This window comes from Lepidochelys olivacea (genome assembly GCF_965140295.1).
Source record: "Lepidochelys olivacea isolate rLepOli2 genome assembly, chromosome: 2".
NCBI lineage: Eukaryota > Metazoa > Chordata > Testudines > Cheloniidae > Lepidochelys > Lepidochelys olivacea.
In genome coordinates this window covers 211352959-211378802 of record NC_140412.1, presented here as the reverse complement: position 1 = coordinate 211378802, position 25844 = coordinate 211352959, and the positions used below count along the sequence as shown (strand labels likewise).

Genomic DNA, 25844 nt, shown 5'->3' with positions numbered 1-25844 from the left:
GCTTTTTGCTAAGCAGACACATAGAAATTATTAAAAAAAACTTTAGCACTAAAATTAAAAGTCAATATCACTCTCAAAGAGCAGGTGCATTACCTTTTTTCTGTTTAAACAACATGTATCCACAAAACTCCCCTTGCACTTACAAGTTCTCGAGGGAGGGGGGAAGAGGAACAGTTGGCTGGTAAACTGCACACACAGTCCAACCAGAACTGAATAAAGTTTTCAAAAGGACTCCCTCCCACCATTGCAGGGGCAAAACTTCCTTTTGCCCACAAACTGAGGCATGCAGTTACTTGATTTGCTTGTGCACAAAAGAGAAGGCTTTGGAAAACTTGTCTCTTTAGGTCAGGAAGTGGTACTGGAGTGGGATGAGATGTAAAAATGTAATGGCCTAAGCAAACTATTAAGAGTCCTCCCTCCACTGGTTAAATTTTTAGTGCTTCACAATTCCCTTCACAGCCTTTGGAGTTAAGCATCTACTTGGTTCTGTAGCTCTACTGAAAATTAACCACTGAAGTTTTAAAAGTGCTGTTCTGCTCTGTATACAGGTGTCTATGCATAAAAGAATGTTCTGCATATAGATTCCTCTACTAAAACATTTCCTGAGAAATCATTGTGTAAGACCAATCAGTAAAAAAAAAAAAAAAATCCAAAGCTATATTCTACAATTCTATCTTGTATAAACATCCTTGTAATACAATTTTTTAAACCCTGAACTAAGCAACTTGTCTGCAGGTCAGGCAGCTGTGCTCAGCATCCTCAACTGTCTTCACTCAGTTGCTTTTGTAAACTAGAAAAAAGAGGTAGAAAAATGTTTATTTTATGGGAATCTGATTTTAGATGGTCACCGCTCTGCAGAAGCACACACAAAAACAGAGTCAATTTAACTCTTAAAATACAAAATAATGGTTCAGTTTTCAAATTGCCTTATTCATTGACACAGTAAAGTTGACAGTCTCAAGATTTCACATGCGGTCAAGTTCCACTGAAGTCAAGGGGAGTTTTGCCATCAATTTCTGTGGGCCCAGGCTGAAAAAGTCACAAGTACCTACTTAGATGTTTCAGCAAGTTTCAATATTTTGTGACTGACTGACTTAGGTCTGGGTTAAAGCTCCAAAGTTGTTATTAAATGAAAACAACATTTTGAGAGCCTGATTAGGCAGCACATTTGAAAGGGAGGATTTCAATTCTAAAGCAGTTATGTAATTATCTTACCTTTCAAGATATTCTTTAACATTGTCATAACCATAAAATTTTGCCAAGTGGATGAGCATTCCTGTGGCACAGCGGCCATCACGCTTGCGACAGTAACTGCAGTTACAGACACCACGACAAGGAGGGCAAATCCAATCCTGAATTACAGACAAGGAGGGAAAGATAGAGGGGTAGAGTTATCTACAGAAGTATTAGATGCAAACCTGTCTTCTCCAACCAGTTTACCCACCCAAAACAGCAGAAAGTGCCACTGTTCTGTAACAATGCCTTATTACAGGGCAATATTGTATTTCATAAACAAATACTTTAAAAGATAATATTAATCAATCTTTTGATAAAAAAATTTGCAGTACTGAAGAACGAACGAATATCCATTCTTTACTTGGAATTTTTCAAAGCTCACACTCAACAAATTCTAGTAGTACTGATTTCCCTGGGGATATAGTGTTGTAACAGAATATAAAAAGCAGGGCTCTTCTGTTCGAGCACCCTAGGCTCAGGTGATAAAAAACCTCCATTATTAAAATACAGGGTAACTATGGCTGAGTCAGATTGAAAGGTTGGTCCAATTAGCTGCAACCAGGATATAAAGAGAGGTGGAACGTCTCTGAGCCAGAGAACAAGGCAGAGAAGGTCCTCAGGCAGGATCCCTAGGCTAGGATTTATGTTTAAATTACAAGTGAAGCCAAATTCCAGGAAGGGGTGGGTTTGGACACTAACTCAGAGGCTGTATGAAAGAGAGCCACACGAGACATTCAGTTAATCTGAAAGGAAAAACATTTTTAAAAATGTCTTTTAAAAGGACATTATCACTTTTTAAAACAGACCGGGGGTCAGAGCAAGGAGAGGAGGTCTGCTGCCTGCAACACATGACTTCAGGAGCTGCATTAGACAAAAACGAATGTGGCCATTGCTCTGGGGGGCAGACCTGAGACCTTGTACAAAAACGTTAGTCTGTCATGCTGAAAGGGGGATCTGATTACCTCCACAAGAATATGAAGGGGGGGAACCAGGATAGTGTCTCAGAGGGGAGAGCAACAAAGAGGCAAGCTTGAAGAGGAAACTTTGATTATGTTAATTGTATGTGAATTGCATAGACAGCCAGACCCCGTGAAAGGGAGGGATTTGGACACGACGGGTCTATGCACTCTGCTGAGGACAGGATAGGGGCTCAAGGAAAGAAAGGAGACCCAAACCTAAATTCTTGAGGTTCTTTACTTCCCAATCTTTAAGTTTAGTATCTGAAACAAGGTGCTTGCATTGCAGACCAGATCAGTAAAAGCATCAGGAAAGGAGACAAAAAGCTACACAAGAAATTGGAAGAATCAGGCCCCCTTTCATCTTCTAAGCCTCATGAGTTTTCTTTCCCCCACCTGAGAGCAACTAAGAGCAGGCCGAAAGTCCTGCAATCTCATTCCTACCTCAGCAAGATAAATATAAATCACAGCCACACTACTGTGGTAGAATGTTTGAGTTTCATGTTATCCAAGAAATCCACGATGATTGTGAAGCTAACAAAGCCATAATCATACTGTCATTTTAACCCAAAGATCTGAATACTTGCTGGATCCAGAAGTGCCGATTTCACATCTTCACCATATCGATTACGAAGACACGGTCCACAGAACTGTCCTCTCACACCCCCGCACCCTTGATTACGACAGACTGTCTTAGTATCAATAGTTTTCTGCCGACACTGGTGGCACGTACTACCCTAAAGTTGGAAAGGAGGGAGAGAGATGTGTAAAAATTCAGCATTTCACATCATGCTGAACTTCTTGACTCCACGTGGAATTCTCTAACACACCTCTCAGCTGGAGGTGGAAAGTACTCAAATTTCTCCTTGGGAACCAGAGGCAATTAGATTAATAAAACATTAGGAAAAAACACAACCACCATGATTATTTCTACAGTGCTCACAAGTACGCTAGGTATTGTACAAAACAAAGAGATGGTCCCTGTCCTGAAGGCTTAGGAATCTAATGTGCTACATGAGCCCTATGTTATATTTCTGGTTCCAGTCCACGCATGGCAAACGCTAGGAACCCACAGAGTCACTGAGCAGTGATTTCTCTAGGAGAGTAAGGTACACCATTGATACAAACCAAAAGGATCCCCATGCAAGTCTTTGTGGCCAAAGCATGGGCCCTTAAGGGGGGGGGGGAGGATGTTAAAAAAGGGAATATGGCGATTCTCTGAACTCTCAAAGGATGCAAAGGTGACTCAGCTGGGGAGAAAAGCACTGCCTAAGGGATGCATATATTTACTAGTCAATAAATTAGACTGTCCTCCTACAGCACCTGCAATCCACTGTGCTAGAAATTCAAACCTATGGCTCCCCCAGGGTAACAAGCACCACTAACCCAATCTTTGCTGGCAGTGTTTCTGAAATCAAAGAACCTGAGAGAGAGAGAGAGAGAGAGAAAGACAAGTGCAATCTCCATAGGGATTTAAAAAAAAAAAAGTGATTACTGCAACTTGTTTATCCTCCTTCCAGTAAGGCCACCAGATGAAGAACACGGTATTGCCTACAAACTAACAATATCCACCATTCTAAAATTCCAGGGTATGAGATAATCTTCGTGCAGTGATCCCTGTGACAGCATCAAACCCCAAAACAGAGAGGCTCATGTTCATTTTAAATCTATGCACAGATAAGGTTGCAAAGCAGGTGTTTACAAGAGTAGCCCTGCTTATGCAGCAACATGCCACAGACATGTATTAATGTCCTTTTGAATAACCCTTGCCCTTCCAGGTTTCAGCACTCCTCTTGCGTGATAACACTTCAGAGTAATTTTTGGCAAGGGAGATGGGAACACAAATGGGATTTGGAGCAATTTGCTTCCAGGTCACTAGCTTATACTGCGCCCAGATCATTCATGGCTATGTCCACTTCAATCTAATAGCCCTTTGGTGGAAGGGAATTAGTGGTCTCAATAGAGTTCCCACTCAACAGGTAACAATAGCAAAACACTGCCACAACTGGCACCTGTTTGCAGACAGCAAGAGATGGCTATGCATAGATCGTGCACTACCTTCTCCAGTGCTCCTCTGAAGCAAGGGAGAGAAGCTTCCCTGCTGTCCCTGCACAGTAGATACACACAACACTGCAGTCTCCAGGCCTCTTATTCTGGCACTTTTCAATGAGCATTATATTCCCTTCATGAAATGAAGTAGTTTCATCTTCTGCCCCTCACGCTAAGCAATCACAAGGAAAAAGCAGGCACCTACCAGGACTTTATCATAGATTTTATCTTTAACTGTAATTGCGATATTCTCCAAGTCCTCATCAGTAATATCTTCAACAGGACGGTAAGATGAATATTTAGATGACCTTCTTTTACGCATTCCACAGTCACCCTACAAAACAAACCGATCTCATCATCTTTTGTCTTATGATGGGTGAAGTGCTTTTACCTTTAGATCAAATATGCTCTGACTATAAGAACAGAACATATAGCTAGAGTTTGTGGTCACCTCCAAATCCCTATCCTCCCTCCCACTCCAACCTTTATTGCTCTCAGCAGCTCTAGCTCTCCTCCTTATCCTCATTCCCCTACCCCTTCAAACACCCTCAAAATCCTTATCCTACCACCCCATCTTTCTTTTCCTCTGAGGAAATCTGCTACCCTTCATACAGCTGGCATTTGCCTCCAACAAACTCCTCCCGTTTTCCCTCCAATTACAAACAATCCGTTTTCTCCTTCACAGAAAAAGATCACTACCATCCACCTTTTTATATCTCTTTCCCCTCCATCTCCAGCACCCATTGAAACCTCCACAGCTCTACTCACAGCAGCCTCTTTCTCCCCTCTGTGACTCATCCTCAAGAAAGGTGGTGGAAGTGTTGGGCATCTGCCATGTCCAGCACCTTCCTCCTTATCCAGTTCACCCCTTCATTTTCTTTGAGCAATCTCCCCACTAGACTCTACACTCTCTCTCCATGTAACTTATCTGCCAGCCACCAACATCCTTCTCTGGACTTTGATACACCAAGCTCTCCTGCTTCTCCTTCCACCCCCATCCTCCAGAGGTTTCAGCTTCCACACTGATGTCCCATCTGACTCCTTAGTCTTTGCCCTTCAACACTGGATCAAGTCTCCAAAATGGCCGCTCACTCAGCTTCATCTTCTCTCAGCACTATTCCCTCTGATTTTTCAGTAACTGAGTTCCCTCTACAACCAGCACCTCTATTTCAACTTTGCCCACCTTTTCATACCGTGACCTCCCAATCCATCGGTGTCTATGACTTCTCTGAGCCCTCTCCTGATTTTCCCCTCCCTCTCCTGTTGTTTAATAAAATTAACTCTACTTTCTCCTCCAGCACTGATTTTTTTGCAACTCTCCCCAACCGAAGTCCACCCCAACAAATCTCAGCCCTGGCTTACCCCCAACATCCTATTTCTGCATGCCTGTTCTACTGAATGCCTCTGGCCACATGGACATCCATCTGAAAATTCATTCTCTCCTCATTCCCTTCTGCCACATCCCTCACCTAATAGTGCTAATTTTCCACCTCTGTTGTTGCCATTATCTTGTGGTAGCACACAAAAGGACCCAAGCAGGATTACAATCCTATTGTGGTTCAGCATGGCACACAGACATAACAAGAGATAATCCTTAGCACAGAAAGTTTACATTTAATAGCAGACATGACACATGAATATGACTGATAAAAGGAGGAATGGGGTAGGAGGACAAATGTAACATCACACGGCTCCAACAACATTTTGTTGCTTATTTGCAAATTCTGACTTCTTTCTCAAGTCTTCTCTCATCCTCCTCTCTCTCCACACAGGTTCTTACCAATTCTTAAACTGAAGTTCAACAAGCTCAGCTTTGATTTCTGCTCCCTTCTAACACTCTCCCTACTCCTCTGCCATCATCAAGAGTGAAGCTGTTCACCTCTCCTCCCATTCCCTCCCACCTCCTTATCACCCCACTCCCTAGCCTGCCTCCAGCCTAGCACATTGTGGGCACTACTGGATTTCAAAGACTAAATAATACAAATATTAATCTGATAATCATATAATTAGATACACATTCAAATGGTATGGGTTACATACTGAAATAGCTTGGGTGACTAGGGGTGGGGGAGGCTCCAGAATCCTTTTTTCTCCTGCTTCTAATCCCAGCACAAAGGTTCTAAATGCTAGTTAGCTTTCTGCTGCATTTGTCCCCACTCTGGCCAGCTCAAAGTAGCTTAAGTGACATCTCCAAAAGACAAAGGCTAATAAACAAACTAAACTGGCAAATACCCCACTGAATCTCTTCTTTATTAGGAGATTTTGTTGTCTGTAATTATGAAAGTGTTCTGCAAATTTAGCCGCAGACACAGTAAAGTTTTCCAAGGCAAATTTCTCAGGTGGACGAGCGTTTCTGGTTGGGTTTGTACGACGCTCTATCTGGCCTTCAGAAAATGTTCTCCTCGGGGTTTTCTTCTGTTTCTGGAGGAGAAAAAAAAAAGTGTCTCATCAGCCTCACTGTTGTGTGTTTGGGACAGGGAACTACCAGAGATTATATGGGCATGGGACTACCACACCTATACATGTATTTGCACAGCTCTAGGAGGTCATCCTAGCAAATTTGGTGCCACAAACAAATTTGTAGGGAAGCTCGCTAGATGGGGAACTTGCTGCAATTCTCTAATTGTTACTTTAAATGAAAAAGTGAGCATATACGTACAAGATGATAAGTGGGGAACATTGTCATAAGGATAGGGGCATTCTAACACTATATCCCTAAGGTTCTTTCCAGAATAAAAATACAGAATACATATTACTGGAATCCAGAGATTTATTTGAAGTAGGTTTAATACATCACAATAAATACTTGAAGAAGTGCAACCAACAAGGAGCTAGCCTTTCACATGTTTACAATTTGGTCACAAATGACTTCATTATCAGGGCAACATTTTACAAGGACTTCCCAAAGTCAGGAACATGGATGTACAACCCTCCTGGAGTACGTGTGGACTTGGATTACTGGATAAATTAACATTATCCCACAGTAATCACAGAGGATTAGGGATTTCTATGCTGGTAGCCAAAAAAGAGATGCTCCAGAGGTAGAACATAGAAACATCATGCTAGTTTTCCCATCACAGTTCTAATGGAAACACGGACTTTAACAGAGAGGAAAATTAGCAAAAAAACAGACAGGATCTGAAAACAGTAGTAGTTTCTTCACCCTCTTTAGATTTCCAGCTACAAGATCCTATTTGCCCTCCAACCACGATTCTCAAATATGCACATTTGTTTGTCCAGTGTTTCATGAGCCTCTCTGGGTCTAAGTTAATGGAGCAGTGCCTAATTTTAGATCTGTTTCTTTGAATATACATTGCTTAATTTGAGCTGTTTCTTTACCTGTATATCATGGTAGCCTAGCCCTGCCGCTTTATATAACTAATATTAAGTCAATACAAATAAAATTACAAAAAAAAAGGATAAAAATATTCATCAGAAGACACATCTCATTCAAGTTCAGCAACAATATGTATTATATTTAAGCAAATATGGAAACTTACAGAAGGAGTTGAGGTGGGCATTTTCACTGGAAACAGTTCAGGTATAGAATTCAGTTCTGCTAACAACTGGGCAAGCTGAAATTAATAAAGATATCCTATTGAAGTCTCATTGCAAACTTGCAAATATTTAACCTACTCAGTCCTTACCATGCTCTGTTTTCACACACACTGAGTTATTTCAAATCCCAGTGTAAATAACCACTCTTTAAAACACTTCATTTAAACCTCTACCCCTAAACGTTCAAAGCTCTAGAGCAGATTTTAGCACGACTCCCATTGATTCGTACTGAAGTCGTGCAGCTAAAAATCACATCCAATGCTATCAAATGTGGCTCTAAAGAAGTGTGTTATACTGAGGTTACAGTATCCGTGACTAATAATGACTGAAATTTGCAGTTAACATGGGAAAGCTAATCCCTTGACAACAAGAGTGGACCTAACTGCACCAGGGGATTATAAGAGGTTTTTTGTGGGTTTTCTTGGCACATACTTTCCTAATACAAAATTGCTGGCACACTAAGTTATTTTAACAGTGAGGACTTGGGCTATGTACACACTACAGCTTATGTCTGTATAAGTTACGTCACCCAGGGGTGTGAATAAGCCAGCCCCCTGAGCGATGTAAGTTACACCAACCTAAGCGCCAATGTGGACAGTGCTATGTTGACAAGAGAGCTCCTCCCACCGATATAATTACTCCAGCAAGCGGTGGTAGCCAAGTCAACAGGAGACCTCTTTCCTGTTGGCATAGAGCAGCTGGAAGCTCTGTAGTGTAGCCATAGTCTCAGTGACTTTTGTTGGCTGGTCAGAATTTTCTCCTAGTCATTCTTTATCAGAACCCAGTGAAAACAGTCAGAACCTTCCCTTATAGAATACCCCAGCATGAGCTCTCTATTAGTGAGGCCACACTGCCTCATTCCACACAGCAGATTGGAGCTGACCTATAGTAATCAGGCTTTGTGTGTGTAAGAGTATAAACACACCCCTTTGCAAAACAATGTACTAAAAGACTCCTGTTGGTCGGCACCCCCACCCCACAACAAGTGTGATGTCACCAGCACAGTGCACTCTAAGCAAAGTGGCATTAATACTCTGTTGTACTTATACTATACGAGAGACCCTGGACCTGTGCCTCTTCTCTACATCACCTTGGCTGGCTGTTTTGAAATACTATTGACTTGCCCTGAAGGGACTCACCCCCTGGGCTTCAACAGCTGCTGGCTTTAGGGAGCTTCATAAGAAGGGAAGACCTTAAATGGGGAAAATGGTGGCGATTCTTGACTGCCAAACATCTGAGACAGCCATGGCAGAACCGAATGTGGTGTGAAGAGGCCACAAAGAGTGCATGACATTTCTCAGTAAAGACCTAATACGCTTTTAATTACTATCTAAAAACAGTCACATTTAACACCCTCATTAGTGATCTGGAGGAGAAAAAAGGAGACATTAATGAAATTCACAGAGATACTGAACTAAGAGTAGCTGTAAATACCAGTAAGGACAGCACAATTATATAGAGGAACCTAGATAGATTAGAAATAAGAGTATGGCCATGTCTACATTTATCAGGGGGTCAACGCATGGCAATCGATGCATCGGTGGTCGATTCAGCAGGTCTAGTGAAGACTTGCTAAATCCGCCACAGATCGCTCTCCCGTAGACTCCTGTACTCCACCTGAATGAGAAGAGCAAGAGGAGTCGACGGGAGAGCATCTCCAGTCGACACTGCGTAGTGCAGACCACATGGTAAGTAGATCAAAGTACATCGACTTCAGCTACGTTATTCACATAGCTGAAGTTTGTGTAACTTAGATCGATCTCCCCCCATAGTGTAGACAAAGCTTAAGAAACTACAAAATGAGCTTTTACTTGGAAAGATACAAGCCAATAGCCCTGGGGGGAAATAATCAAATATTAATACCCAATGGGAAGCAGAAACATGAGAAGCAATAAAGCTGAAAGGGCAACAGACAAACCTATACCTCATTTGGGTTCCATCACCATATGGCAGCAGAAAAGGCCAATGGACTTTGAGCTGCATACCCAAAGGCATCAGGACAAAGAGCAGGAAGGTAATAGTCCCCCTCACACACTACACATTAGTATAAGAGGAAAGTTTTAACTCTAAACTACACTTCTCAAACAAGTGAGCATACACTTAGAGATGCAAAAGTCTTGATTGCTTTATCTTATTTTTCCATTTAGTAAACTGAAATAGGTTTCTCAGCCAATGTAAATTAGCAACTCTATTGTATAATGACACAATGGATCATTTAAAGTTAATGGATGGCAATGCCTTTTGATAGGGTCTGGTTATAAGGTATGTCTTCACTACAGAGTTAACCTGGACCTTTACTCAGTTGTTGCCCCCTAATCCTGCTCCCATCCACATGTAAAAGCCTCTACCCTGAGTTTTGTGATACTTTTAACCCAAGCTAACTGGCAAGGCTCAGGGTATATAGGCTAGAGCCCAGATGAGGATTTCACTCAAGCAAGTAACCCACACATTTTGTAGTTAGGACACAAATTAAACCACTCCAATGCCTTCCCACAATTCTCCCAGTGAGCCCAGGACAGACAAGTACTCCCACAATTCACTGGGAGTGGCTCAGTTTACTGTAGCACAAAGAATCATGGGATATCCTCCCAGAAGGCCTAGTGACACACATACAAGAGAGTGCAGCACCAGTGTGGACACAATAACTCAAGTGTGGCTTTGCAGTGACTGCTCGCAACCAGGCAAGGCTAAACTGAGTGCTCAGACTCGGATGCCAATCACCCAGTAAACTCTGCAGTGAAGACATACCCTTAGTGAGTACTGGCTTTTGCTTGCTTTGTCTTACCATGGCTTTATTTTCTTTGATGTTTATAGCTCTTTTAAGCAGAGCACTGGAGCTTTCTTCCCGCATCTCTTTAACATCCTCCTCAGACTCTGAGGCAGACCCTTCTAGTTTCTTCCATTGCTTGCTGCTTTTCTCTCTTGTGAGAGTTTTAGGGGGTTTATTGTCTTGCAAGTGTAACTTGGAAATAGTTGGTTCAGGCACCTTCTTCTTGGCAGACTTTCTTGTGGGGAACTGAAATGCCACACGAAGGCCAAAGCTTCTTCTCTTGGGGTAAGCCTTCTCTTCCTCCTCCTCCTCCTCACTACCCAGTAAAGATAAATTATTGTTCTCGCCATCACTCAAATCTGATTCCACGGGCTGAAAGCAGAGATAATTAATATGATATACTGACAGCTGTCACATGGGAACAGGCCACTTTTTATCCTCATTATTAGCAATAGACTATGACTAAGTATCAGAATCTGAAAAACTGGAAACTTCATCTTGTGTTTAGCTAAACCAACAATTAAAAAAAAAAAATGCTCAGAGTGAGTGCCATTCTGCCCTTTACAGAGACCAGTGCAATGTCCATTAACCATGTAAGGATGTGGGACTTTAGTAGCACATAGATTTCGTGCTGGACCTCTGCACAAGAGTGAATTCCATTTGGTGTGAACAGCAACCAATCCTCCTTCCCTTAAGCAGATGGTTCTTCATTACATGCACTAGTAGATATTCTCCATCTCTGGCTTTTATGATACATTGATTAAATATTAAGGAAAATTTGTAACAACATTTATCTTCAGCACAAATATTTTACATTGTTAAATAACAAAATAAATTTCAACCAGCTGCATGAAAACAAGAGGATTACACAAGGAAAGAAGAAGGGGGCAGGAGGAGTCTGTATGTGTGTCTTAACACAATGAAAATGCTAGCTTTACCATCATTCCATTCGCATTGTTTACATCCAGCTCACTCGGAGCAAAACCTTCAAACACTTCACTTTCTGAATCAGTGTCTTCAGTGAAAATTCTCCTCAGTTCTTCAGTCAGGTACTTGGATTGAAATCGAACATCCTGTTGAGCAAGCATACGAAAATCACAACAGCTAGGACGCAGTTTGCCATACAAAGAGCATTCATATAATCTTTCCTGTCCAAATCAGAAAATGCTTAATGTTAAGGAGTTAAGCAGATGGTATGCTCCTGTGAAAACATTAAATGCAAAACCTGTCACAAGAAAAAGACACACTGGATTTCATCCCTATCATTTATTTCAAATGAACATAGATACTCTCCAGTTCTGCTGTCTTTTTAAAAGGTGACCTGCAGAGGATTTTTTTTTAATTGAGTTTGTCTTTTTTGATTCATTATGGTATATAAAGCAGACCTGAAAAGGATCTGCTTTTTTTAAAAAAAATAATATATTTTTTTAAAAAAACCTCAGATATATCAACTCTGGTCTTCTCTGGGTTCACTGGTGTTGTGGGGTCTCAGAAGATGTATATTATTACCTTTCATACTTTAGTGGAAGAGGGAGCTTAATCAGCAAAGGTTCCCTCTCTCCAAAAAGTCAGTTAATCACTGAAGTTAAATACGTGAAAACAAAATCGAAAAGTTTTAAACAAACTAACTAAAAATCCCTTTTGCTCAAAAAGAACCCCCCAAATACCTTTTGGGCCGTGCTTGCACATCATCTACTTAAACAAAAAAGGGCTGAAGCCCATTTGTTTCCCCTTTGCACAGCATCATTACGCACAATGGGTTTACTATACATATAACAAAAAAGCTACAATATATGTCCCATGATGAGGAAGGGAGATTTTAAAAGAAACAATATAGAAAACAGTCAGAGCCTGTGTCAATGTGTCATTATTGCCATCTTGAAAAACAGGACTAGCTCAGGGCAGGGGATGTACACACAATCATACTGCACCTGCCTTTTGAAACTCAGCATTCTTCACTTGAGACAGTTTACGTCCCCAGTTTTTCTTGGATGTTTTTAACTCCCACACAAGATACAGAAATGACCTCTCATACAACTGCACTTGGCTAAATATCTTTATTCTCTCCTTCAATTCCCTCCCATCCCCGACTTTAATTATACACTTCTTTATGTTGAGATAATATCTGGTGAAAAATAGATATAATAGATGAGTGGAAAAACTTGCAGGGGAATAGAGGAAAAATCATTGCATATACTGTTTCTTTACACTTAAAACATCTACAAATTATTATGGGTAATTGGAGTGAGTTTTCTCTGAACAAAATTACTTTGTTCTTTTGTTGATAGCTGCACTGCAGCTGTTTGAGAAAGGAGCAAACACAAAAGGGAAGTAACTTTAAAGTGAAATTGTATTTCTCTTTGAGAAAAAGTGTTCACTCTGTACTTGCATAAAACTTTGCAGCGCTGGCTAGAAAGACTGTCAGTCAGTTTGTTACAGTGACTGAAAATAGGGAACGAGGACCAATGACGTGCAACAGTAAAGTGCGGCATTTCCTATACAGAGGTGTCCTTAACAGTAATTTTACTACACAGGAAGCAAACAAGCAAGGAGAAACTAGTGCAAATAGGCTATGTCTACTCTACAAGTGCTACAGCAGCAGACCTGCAGCAGTGCAGTTACACCGCAACAGTGCTGCAACATAGGTGCTTTCTACATTGACAGAAGGGATTTTCCGTCTGTGTAGTTAAAACACCTCTTCAAGAGGTGGTAGCTAGGTTAACAGAAGAATTCTTCCATCGACTTAGCTGCACCTATACTGAGGGTTAGGTTGCCTAACTACGGTGCTTAGGGAGTGAAATATTTCACAGCCCTGAGCAACGTAGCTAGGTTAAGCTAATGTATAAGTGACACAAATGAGAAAATTACATGAGAGACTTTCAGGCAACGCTGCAAGGGAAGAGACATGCAAAACTCTATACTGATAATAGAATTTGTTTATCTAAGTCCCTGTGAACTACTAAGACACGAACATGACCCAATTTATATTGATTACCCCAACTTCTTTGCCCTTTCCTGCCCAGTTCCACCCTGCAGAGCTTCTCTTCCCTTCCCACTCTTTTGCTCTTTCATTATAGGATAATTCTTCCCTAGGTAAATCTGCCTCTTGTGCAGCATGCACCTGAGGCTCTTCAGGGCTTAAATTATCCAAAGGATGCTGTTTTGGAGAGCCGGAGGGTGAAACTCAGGGAAGAATCTGTATTCTTCGAGACCAAGGAGCGGAGATCGGGGATTTAAAATAATTCATAATAGCCTAAGCGCCCAAGCGGAGAGAGTGGGAGGGAGAATATTACAGTCCACTGGAAAAGCCCTTACAAAGGTCATTCCTCCTATCCCAGTCTTGACAGCATACGGTATTTTTACTGTTCCTGATCAGACTGCTGCATTCAGCAACATTGATCACTATCTCTTCCTTGCCTTCAATGATAGTACTCTACTGGGTCTGTTTTGATGGGTTAAAAAGGTGTGGTTTATGTTTGCTTCACTGAAGAGTCCTCCACCTCCTCTCCAGGTCCCTATATACCCACACAATCTCTCTCGGTGACCTCATTTCCTCCCAGAGTTTCAGCTAAACCTTTACACTGATGACTCAAATTTACCTCTCGTCCATAACTTCCCAGTACTGTTGCTTCTTCCCCTTCAATATAATAAAAATCTGCTCTTTCATAACTAACATCACTACTAAAACCTTTGTCCAAGCATTATTCATCTTTTTGATTACTGTAACTGTCTTTTCCTCACATCTTCCACCTGCAGTCTATCCAAAATACCACGAAAGCCAACTTCTTCCTTCCAGTGTGCTATGCCACCCCCTTTCTTGAATCTCTTCGCTAGCTTTCTGTCCCTTATCACAAAAAAACAAACAGATGTAAGTTCATCACCATCAAGCCCAGTAAACTTCGCTCTCATGTAAACCAGTTTCTCTTAGAATAGAATCATATAGTTGGAAGGGACCTCAGGAGATCATCTTGTCCAACCCCCTGCTCAAAGCAGAACCAATCCTCAATTTTTGCCCCAGATCCGCAAATGGCCCCCTCAAGGATTGAACTCACAACTCTGGGTTTAGCAGGCCAATGCTCAAACCACTGAGCTATTCCTCTTTGCTCTCTTCCCAGTGTCCTTCTCCTCATACTCTCCACTTCCGATACTTCCAACTGCCAACTCAGAGAACAACAAACAAAAAAACCCTACTATATCTAGTCCTCACACAGGTTGGCTATTCCATTGCCAAGGCACAAAATGATATCTGAGAGCCTCAATGATATAATGCTAGCTGGTGATTTCTACAGATCAAAGGAATAAAAACGTGTGCTAGCATCATGGTACTGAAACAGCAACTCAAAGAGTGAGGTTCCAATAGAATCCCACTTCAGTACTGCAAACGTGCAACTGATTCATAACACCACATTTTACTGAGCTGTAACGCATTCTCCACGGTGGCTATCACTGAATGGCCATTTTTCTCATGCTATGTGGGCAAGTTATGAATACCAAACTCACTCTAGCCTCTCCTCCTAATGAAGAAAGGAAAATGGATTTCATTCATACAAGACCCTTTTTAAAAGATCATTACAAATTAAAAGGAATTAAAGGTGAGTAGTTTTTTGTTTCTAATAAAAGAATGATAGATTTCCACTTCTGCCAAGAGTTAAGGTCAACGCTGCTCTGAAACAAATTCAAAGAAGTTTTACTGTTCCAAACCAATATACTAGGGTTTATGAAAAAATGTTCCTACCTTTTTTGCTGACTCCAATGAGTCAAAACTATCAGAGCTGTCATCTGAGGACAAGGTTTGCATGGGAACATCATCTCCAAAACCAAGAAAATCCTCATCATCACTAGGGGAATTAAAAATGTCAGCCACTTCCTTGGGTATCTGTTTTCAATTCAAAATGAGATGGAAGACAAAGTCAGTCATTGCAATAATCACCTACTAAAAACTCTAAGGGGAACAGCAGCCTCTTGTTCATTTGTCACTCTCTTATTCACATACAAATATATATTATATAGAATATGTGAAGCAGAACTGTATCTCAATAAGCCAAATTCCACAGGACGCTGTGCAGACTGCTTTAACGTATAAATACAGGCCCCAATCCTACCGACATTTCTGCATGTGCTTAATGTCATTCCATGGGGCAGCTCATGGGAGTAAAGATAAGCACAATACATAAAAGTGTCTGCAAGATTGAGGCTACAGATTTTAGTCACAGAAATATGCCATATTGATCTTTAGATCAAGGTTTAAAGTAGTATCTTCAAACTCACTACCATCTGCAATCTAATGACACAGCAAACTGTTCAAAAATGAGGACTGTCACAGATTTCAGGCATTTCAGAAAGGTCTGTCTGTGCAAAGAGACTTCAATTGTAGGGTTTTATCCTTTTTGTAACTATATTTATAGTTATAATAAACAACAATTTGCAATTTTTTTAAAATAAAATTAATAATATGCATTTAATACTCATCACCACACAAGGCTTATTTTGGGACATTCAGTAAGACAAACCAAAGGCATGCTGCCCAGAGCTCTCTCAGCTAGGAACTCAGAATTTAATCAGCTGGGAAGCTCTGGACAAAGACACCTTCCAGGTCTTCTTAAAATGATCAGGTTTGTGCTCAATCATATTTTCACACAAGGAGCAAATTCCGGGGGCACAGCCCAAAGGCTAAGAAAGTTCTGCCACCAGCACCCAGAGCTTCACTTTTGTGGCGTTACATTCTAACATTCTAGATAAGCCTAACTAATGGTGGCAGGTCAGAGATGGTAAAGGAGGTCCTTAAGGCAGCTCTCAAGCCTGTATCATTTAGAGCTTTTGCATATTGCCTGACTGAATGAATATGCCTAACAACTGTACAAACTTGGATAGAAGGTGCTCTGCATTGTGTGGTTAGATCTAATTAATGCCCTTTCTTACCTTAGTGCTTCAGAATACATATTTATACACTGATTCAAGCATAGCATTACTTGATTGACAGAATGCTTTAGGAAAGACATGCTAAGCTAGACAGTGTCTTCTCAAGTGCCCAAACTGCTCACCAGTGATCAGGGAGTTCATCCTCAGAGCAACGTGTACACTTCAGGCAAACTTCTCTTATTCATTGTGTGGATCTCTCTTGCATATTCTGAACTCATTCCCCACATGCAACTTCCAGTGAAATTGATGAAGGCACAATAATGCAGGCGAGAGATCCACAACTGCTTGATGAGAAGGATTCAAACAGAGTTCACAAGGTTTTATGTTACAAGAGAATGCTCCCTAAGTGAACTCAGATATGCAGAATGCCATGTGGCTATCTCCATTAGCAGACAAAACTAAGGAGTTCCTAAATAACTCAAAATGATACAGATTTTCTCAAGCTTTCATCTTTGCCAAGAGCAAAGTTTTTCCAAATGGTAACTGCCATTTTCCAAACATTGGGGAGGGGGGAGAAATCAATCATGTTACTGGCCCACCTCCACTTGGCAAGTATGTAATAATACAAGAACATTTAAGTGCCTAATTTTATTCTCATACTGTTTTTTTGCCAGCAAACCTCCACAGATGTAAACAGATTCAATCCTGACTTATACTGGTTTAGGCAAGATCAGAATCACTAAACAACTGGCCCAAGCTAGCAGACTGAAAGCAGTTCAGTCACTTCAGCTAATTCACTAATGTACTTTAGCTGGAGCTGCACTCACCATACTAGAGTTTTAGAGTTTTCCCCAATCCCAAATCCCCAAATATGGGCAGCCAGAATACCACTCCTTTGCTGTGGAGAAATTTCATTCTTCACTCAACAGAGAAGGGTTAAAAATGGAGCACTATACATTTTAATGACTTCATGGAAAAACATACAAGGAGCTGTGAGCCTTGTTGCTATGAATAAATTGCTTCCAGGAACAACTGCATTAGTTCTTGTGCTATTGTACAGCTGAGCTAGCCACTGCTGCGATTACTGTATGCCTAACTAATTTCTTCTTCTTCGTCTATTACTTCTGCATCTGCACCAGAGGAGCTATTATGGGGGTGTAATTACCGATTATGAACAAAGGAAAAAAACCATACTTTCCCAGTAGAGGACCTCTTTTTGATCTCTATGCATTCTCAGATACTGAGGGGCTCTGATTAAAGTAACTTGCTGCAGAACTTCAAAAGAGACTTTTAGTTTGTGACCCCCTCCCTTTGATTTTCAAGAGTCTCATTAAAATGTTTAGGAGTCCCCATTCCGGCTAACTGGTTTAATTTAATAGAAGCAAAGAAGGCATGATTTATATAAGGTGGACATAGTCAATGAGTTTGCATAGGATACCCTGCTAGTGCATCATAAAAGTTACGTTCCTGGTACCAAGAGCTGTCATTTTCCTGTCCATCTCCTTTAAGAGATTCTGTTCAGTTCATCAGTGATTTACTAATTACTATGCAGTCTACATACCATGCATAACTGGTTTTTTTAACCTCTGTGCTCCAACTGTATCAAAAATCCAAAGTGAAAGCAAAAAAAAACAAAACAAGAAAATCATCATTTCTAAAGGGAGAGCAGATTATTTGGGGCTGGGAAAGGGAAAGGATAGAAACAGTAGATTGTGGAACTTGATGAAACTGCAGATTATTTTAAACTTTGCTAATTTTTAAGCAGAAAGTTTGAATGCATCAACTGCTGGTTCTTCCCCTTTTATGAAAATACTCTGTGCAGCATAGCTGTCTCAATCCTCCCTGCTCAGAGTTGAAAAGCATGAGCAATGCAAGACTAGAGTCAAATAGCCCTTAAAGCATGAGGGTTTTGGAGAAATGGACAGATCTGTAGGGCATCTGCTGGTTTCAAGCATTTCTTTTTTAAAAAAGTTGTAAATATAAAAGTTAAAAGAAAAATACATTCACTGTAAAAAAAAAAAAAAAGACTTTTAAAGCACCATACAAAGGCCGTGTTCAGCAATTTTGTAAATGTCACAACGTTCTGAATCGGGTGCATCAAGCATTACATACACAGCTCTACTGCTGCAGGCACAAAGTGCATAGACCAAAACATCTTTGTACATTTCTCATCATTTAACTTGTTTATTTCCTATAGTCCTAGAATTCACACAACAGGCCAAATTTACTCCTGATGTAACACAGCACTGATAGTAACAGAGCTACACCAAAGATGAATCTGTGCCAATGTCTTTTGTATGGTGTGTCACGCTCTATTCGTTGTGTAAAATTTTGACAGTCATGCACTTCATTCTCTTGTTACGGATCAATCAAAATGCATTCAAGCAGCTAAATAGTTCTTACAATGTTAGATCCTCTTCTTTTAATTCTGGCAAACAAAATAAAAACATGTTTGCCCTAAACACATGTAAAAACACTGGTTGAGAACTGCCTACTCAATGTACTTGCAGGATAGAAGCACCTCACAGAGTTTCTAACTTTTCACACTGGCATGCTGTATTTTTAAAAAAAAAAAAAAAAAAGAGCAAGGGAAGGGAAATAACACTCCAAATATGCTCAAGGAGAATTTATACTGAATATTCCAACATAAAACACGTCAGTTAAAGTGAAATTAAATCTGCAGGAACATAGCAGAGATCTAAGCAAATATCTTTCAAGAACATTAGAGGGACACAAAAAACAAATGTTGAACACCCAGGAAAAGCTTGTAACAAACCAAAACCTTTGAAATGATGGAATTTCACAGGTAACATAGCCCATTTTGGCTTGGAACACGAACAGTAGCCTAAATCTAATCCAAACCTGAACTTCACTTCCTCAGACCATGTACATTAACAGTACATTTTAAGATGTTTATTTATATTGCAGGAGCACCTAAAATGTCCCAGGTGCTTTCCAAATTAAGGTAAAAAATAGTCCCTGCCCTAAAGAGCATACAGTCAAAACATTTCCAGAATAACCTCGCTTACTGAGTTGTAAATATACCTGGCCTTTGGTCTGATCCCTGAAAAGCATCCCAAGACACTCAGATACTTAATGCTTTGCTAGGTCTCAGTTTCTTCATCTCTAAATTTGAAAAAATGATGTATCTTATCTACCTTTTTTTAAGAATGGGGAGATCTTTGTACAAGAGTCACTCTAAGTGCACTCATATTAGATACAAGACATAGACAGTGAAATTGATGGCATTGCATTGGTGTAATTCAGGGAATCTGACTCATTTGAATATGCAAGTTGACAATTCTGCTCCCATTGTAACCAAAGGCTGAGAACGACACACACACAAAAACTAGCTTAAAACAGATTTTAACACAATAAAAAAATACAAAGTTTAAGTGACATCTTGGTATTCAACATATGTGTATCATATTTTCTCTCTCTGCAAGTCAAAACAAGATTTTCCTTACTGCCAGCAGTACAAACTGCATCTGAATTGTTACAGAGAAAAATAGCCAGGTGGTGTGATTTCTGTTTTAGACATCAGGCAACAGGAAAGATTCTGGAATCAGAATTTAGCAGGCAGCTTTGTTTATGCAAAGTGCAGAACAGAAGACAGTTCACTGTTCTGTACATCTGTGGTTTTGCCATGCTAGGAGGAATAGACACTATTTAAAGGGACACTCATAATGTACGTTTGTTCATATCTGAGCTCTAATGGATACAAATTCTGAAAGATAAACATTTCCACTGTAGTATCAAGTATTGCTATTATATGCACAAGTTACCCTCCAACACTTTTCAACCAACCATTATAATCTCCATTACTATCACCATTCCCACCGTTAGCATCCTTTTCAACAACAAACAAAAGTAATATATAAGATGAAAATGAACTTTCATTATGTTACATCGTAGTCTTTATTTTTGCAGTTTCTTTATATTGTGAATAGTGTTGCTGTGGCCATGTTAGTCTCAGGATATGAGAGAGAGACAAGGTAGGTGAGGTAATATCTTTTATTGGACCAGCTGATTTTGAACCTTCCACCAAGCTTTCAAGCTACACAGAGCTCTTCTTCAGAACCTTATTCCACAAACAGAAATTGGTCCAATAAAAGATATTACCTCACCTACCTTATCTCTCACAGTGTGAATAGTCAATTTCCCCGTTTACACTGTACAGTTCAGTTGCTCAGTCTCCACAAAAACTGGATGGGGGACTAGGAGCTGAAACCTGAAACAACTTTTAACTAATTTCTTTAAAAATAATGTCCCTTTAACTAAACAGATACAACTGGGAAGACATATGGGACTGAAGACTGCTAATGTTAGGTCTTGTCTACACACATGGTTCAACTAAACCATTAAGCAAACCTCAGCAAACTTGTGTGTGAACATTCCTATTTCAGTTTAAGAATGGCTAATTTCATTTTAGCTTAATCAACTTTAATTAAACCAAAAAAAGCTTGGTTTAGACCAAAATGTGTGTTCACACATCCTTTTGCACCAATTTAACTAAATCAGGTTAAAAATCACACTTTAAATTGGTGCAGCTGTGCATGTAGACAAGTCCTTACTTGCAACAATCCTATGCACATCAACAGGCCTAACTGCATACGCAAAGCCAGCAGAAGTTCACCCATTCTGAACAGGAACTGCATCAAAAACAGATTTTCACGGAGTAACTTCTGAGCACATACCTACTTCAAGGCTTACAATAGTTATTTGTATTACAGTAGCATACAGAGGCCCCAGTCAGGATCATAGCCCCTTTGGGCTAGGTACTGAACAAAAAAAACCAGCAAGAAAATTCCTTGCCATGAACTATTTACATTCCAAGGCTTGCTCCTACAATCAGATCCATAAAGATCAATATGACAGTAGAATCAGGACCTAATTTAAGACACACTGTAATAAGTGGCGATAAAAGAAATGGAAGGAAGATGGGAAAGGAAAGGAGAAGAAGAGTGACAATGATAGGAATCACATGATTACACACGTTTCAGAGTAGCAGCCGTGTTAGTCTGTATTTGCAAAAAGAAAAAAGGTGCCACAAGTACTCCTTAGAGACTAACCAATTTATTTGAGCATAAGCTTTCGTGAGCTACAGCTCACTTCATCGGATGCATCACGAAAGCTTATGCTCAAATAAATTGGTCAGTCTCTAAGGTGCCACAAGTACTCCTTTTCTTTTTAGGATTACACATGTTCACATTAGCTATGTAAACAAGTAGATTTTATTTAAAAAAAAAAACATAGCTATCAGAAGGAACATATCACAAGTCTTTGACCATTTACCAAATGGTATCTGTTCACAGTTTCTCTCCAGAAGCACGGTACAAGTTGGCTGTAGTTGAAGGGGCTTTATGAAATAGTTTGGGGATGGAGTATTCCAGCCACAAGAAGTGTCATGGAAGAATGCATGAAAGTGCTTTGGGAGAAGCAGAGAAAAAGGTAATGAAAAAAAGCACATATACTTGAGAGATCAAACAACATTAAGACTTTTGGAATACTTAAATACCATCTGAGAGGAAGATAGGTTATTATCGCCACAGTGGTATATTGTGAATTTTTGTTTTTTTCATGAAAAGCTATGATCTTTATTGCCAATCTATTATTGAAGACGACTCTTCCATTAATTTTTAGCAAATTTGGCTCTATATATGTCTAGACTGGAGTATGGATTTCTAAGTGGTTTTTAATTAGTAATTAAACTGAGTTAAGCTATTTTATGGTAAAATAAGGAATATCTGACTTCTCATGAAGTCTTATGACAAGCAACTTATTTACAATATTGTGTGATATGCCTCTTTAACCCTAGACCTACAAAAAGCATTTTCCAAAATCACAAAGCTATAACTTTCCCCATTGTTTATCATTACGACCAACCAGCCTTTATAATCAGGAACCAAAGCCCTAATGCTGCAATTTAAGAATGTGGGCAGACTGCTACACCTACATGGAGCCCTTCAGAAGTCAACGGGACTCAGCATGGGCACAGCAATCTATCCACACATTGTAAATCACAGGAATGAGATTGAACAATTGCCTTTTTATAGGTGGTGTGAACCTGCAATCCATAAAGATGCTTTCCTAAAAGACTGCTAACATAATGAATATGAGAACAGTATAGATAGTGTGACCATACTTCAAATTCTCTCTCATTTCTCCGATCAGCTCTTCCCCACAATACCCAATTTTTCATTGATACACACAGGGAAGCTGGTTATTTCTGATTTAATTTTTCCTGAAATGAGAGCAGCATCCTCTCATCTACTTCTGAATCCCAGCTTTCCAGACAGCAGACTTGCACAGTACCATTAAGTTGACTACTAATACAGTATAGAAAAAAATAACCCCAATTGTGCTAGTTGGCGCTGTGGAGCCATGGACGTCAATGGGGCTTCAGGCAGGCACATGGGCCCACCTGCCTGGAGTCACTTGCAGGCCTGGGGCCACAGATGGTATTTTCTAGTGATATTAACTTGAATTCTGTAAGTCAATGGCAATTTTACAAACTCCAAATATATGAATCTCTGTGATACCTGAAATGAATATTTGGTCCTGTAGATTAAACTTCTATAAAAACTGACACTTGTTTTTACAAAACTCCAGTTTTAAGAAAGCTTTGGATGCCTCCCAAGACATTTGTAAAACTGGGGTTCACTTGTATAGCAGTATACACTCTACAGATATGTTTAAATTAGGCCTTTTGGTTACCAAACAATATAAACAAACAAAGCAGGTCTTGTGGCTCAGAATAGTTGGCTAGCGATTGGCTAAAATGGGGTCACATAACTATCCCACCAAACTAGTTTGTGTTTATAATCTTTGAACCTCACTGGGTTTTTTAAAGGAGCTAACATAGTCAGACTATATGATGATTCAGAGAGACAAGGAAGCCTGAAACACATCTGAACCCCTGAAGGCACTGGCTCCATGTGGAGTAAAAACGTGACTGGGGACAATAATGTCATCTCCTTGTAGCACCAGGCATTAATACTTTGCACTTCCATAAAACGCCTTCCTTCAGCCAAAGGATCTCAAACAACTTTACAAGCACCCAACACTCCCTAATATCTCACTTTCAAACTGAGAGAACCTGGGGATCAGGTAAAGTTGATGGGGCAGAGCCAGGAACAGACTTCAGGTTCCTAATGTATTTGTATGGAAGACCATGTACTAATTTAAACATCTTTCTGCTTCTGAAATGTTTAATAAGGGCTCTAGTTTGTGTTCAACTGCCCACCATGTAAAGCTGCTTTCCCTTAAGCTTAACAGATCCACTAATCTTACCTCAATGAAATTATGATACACCGGTACGTTCTTGGAAAGCCACCACATGTATTATGCCTGATCCTGCAAACACTTTCACAAGTAACTTTATGTACCTGAGTGTCCCTTTAACTACTCTTTGCATGTGAAGTTCAACAAGACTACGCACAGGTGTAAAACTAAACCCCAAAAGCCTAATCTTGAAAACATTTACACACATACTTGATGTTACTCACATGCGTGTTTATAGGACTGGGGTCTAAACTAACATTTTTAACACAAATCAGAGGAGGACAGAAGCAAAAGAACTATCATTATTAAAATGTGTGCGAGTCAAGCTGCCCCAAAGACTTTTTATTTTTAAGATGGTCTTTTAAAAAACACTAAAAAGAAACTCACTGACAGATTAGGCCAAACATTTGAAGATTTGATTAAAAAAATACAAAATCTAATATTAAGATGTTTTAAAAATACAGTTTTGTTTTCATTTCCTTAAATACTGCAGAACAAAGATAGCAGAAAAACAAAAAGGAAATCTAACTACAAATAACTAACGCTATTTTATTTTTCCTAATGGTATTTTGCACTCAGCTTTGACAAACACAACAAATCAATTATATTTTTAGTGTTTAGTTTTATAATATAAGATCACAATATCACAAGTGAGGGAACTTTTTAATTTTTTAATACACAGTAGTGTCCGCTTAAATATGGCTTCAAAAAACTTGGGGTTTGAATTTTAACACTGTCGCTGCTTATCATACAGCAGGAGGAAGCGGGGGGCGTGGTGTTGCCAGCCCCCTGCCAGCTAGTCTGAGTGCTGATGTTCCCAAGTGCAGACAATAACGTCCCCAAGTTATATTCCAAATCTAATATGCAAGAAATAGATTCACACTAAATTAGTGGAAAATATATGAAAAGGGAAGGCTGGCACATCAATTGAGTAGAGACCTGCAGGAGGAAAAGCAGCCCTACAAAGACACTGGAAATACCTCTCCCAGCAACACCAAGCAACTGATTCATTATTTGAAACTTTTGAGAACTTTTTTCTGACAACTAGGGTTAATCAACTGCCTTTTAAGAGCCAACCTGAGAGCCAGGCAGACTTGCAAACAATACAGGGACCAAGTTTGCCAGCAAAGCCAGGCCAACAGAGCAATGACACCACCCCCACCCCCCATCATCACCCTCCTCATTAATCAGAACGCCAAGGGCTACCCCCTTTGCAATGCGCAGAGGGGTCGGGGAGGAGGAAAGGGATGCAGGCAGACCCAGGAGGAGGCGGCGGCTTGGTCTGGCCCCAGCGCTGGGTAAGAAGCCCTGCAAAAGCAGCCCAGCGAGCTCTCTTTGCAGGACACGCTCCACGTGGTGGAGAACAAACACAGGCGGTCGCTGCTGGATCGGGGGGGGGGGGTCTGGCTCAGCGGGGCAAGAGCGCTGCAATGCCCTGCCACCGGCGCCGCCCGCTCCCCGAGCAGATGCGGGCAGCAGGCGAGGGCGCCTCCGCACGGGCGGCACTTGGCGCCCAGCTGCCCAAGGCCCGCGCCCCGCAGAGTCAGCGCGCTGCGGGCGGGCGGCCGGGCGGGCTGGCGGGGAGGGGGCCTCTGGGCGCGCCCGGGGCCGCCTCACCTTGCACTGGGTCACCGCTGCCATCCTGCTGCGACCCCCCCCGCCCGGGACGCGCCGCCGCTGCCCCAGCCCAGGAGCTACCGCGCCGCCGACGTTGGGCCGCAGAGCGCGGCTTCCCCCGGACGTGCGGGGGGCAGGGCGGGCGCGGGGCCCAGCTGCAGCCTCCGCCGCCTGCTCCGCCCGGGGGCGACGCGCGGGCTGCGCTGGGCCCGCCCCCGAGCCCTGCTCGCCTCGCCGCGCCGCGACTGCGAGGCGCTCGTCACCCCACTCCTGGGGGGCCGGCTCGGGCCGCAGACTGAGGGCACCGCGCTACCCCTTGAGCGCTGCGCCCCAGCTAGGGCCACCCGGCCCCCGGCGGAGACAGGGCGAGGGCCCTGGCGGGGATTTGGCCATCAGCCTGGCTGCCCCTCCCGGAGAGGTGCTTTAAAACCCCTGCCTTCCACCTGGGAAGCGGCTGGTCGCTAGGGGGGCCTCGCTGCGGTGCACTGCAACAGTGCCACTGAATCGGGGAGAGC

The 25844-nt window shown here is 41.3% G+C and overlaps 1 protein-coding gene across 1 annotated transcript; it reads right to left on the bottom strand.

Annotated features, from left to right (window-relative positions):
- Positions 1-12: 12 nt before the first annotated feature.
- On the bottom strand, positions 13-25528 carry CDCA7L (cell division cycle associated 7 like). Its single transcript, XM_084618684.1, has 10 exons — positions 25330-25528; positions 15305-15445; positions 11508-11642; positions 10585-10941; positions 7742-7816; positions 6474-6662; positions 4447-4575; positions 2780-2929; positions 1216-1352; positions 13-790 (listed from the first exon to the last, which is right to left on the bottom strand). Exons 1-10 carry the CDS (start codon positions 25351-25353, stop codon positions 760-762), a joined length of 1368 nt encoding a protein of 455 aa, XP_084474810.1. The 5' UTR covers positions 25354-25528; the 3' UTR covers positions 13-759.
- Between the last annotated feature and the right edge of the window lie 316 nt (positions 25529-25844).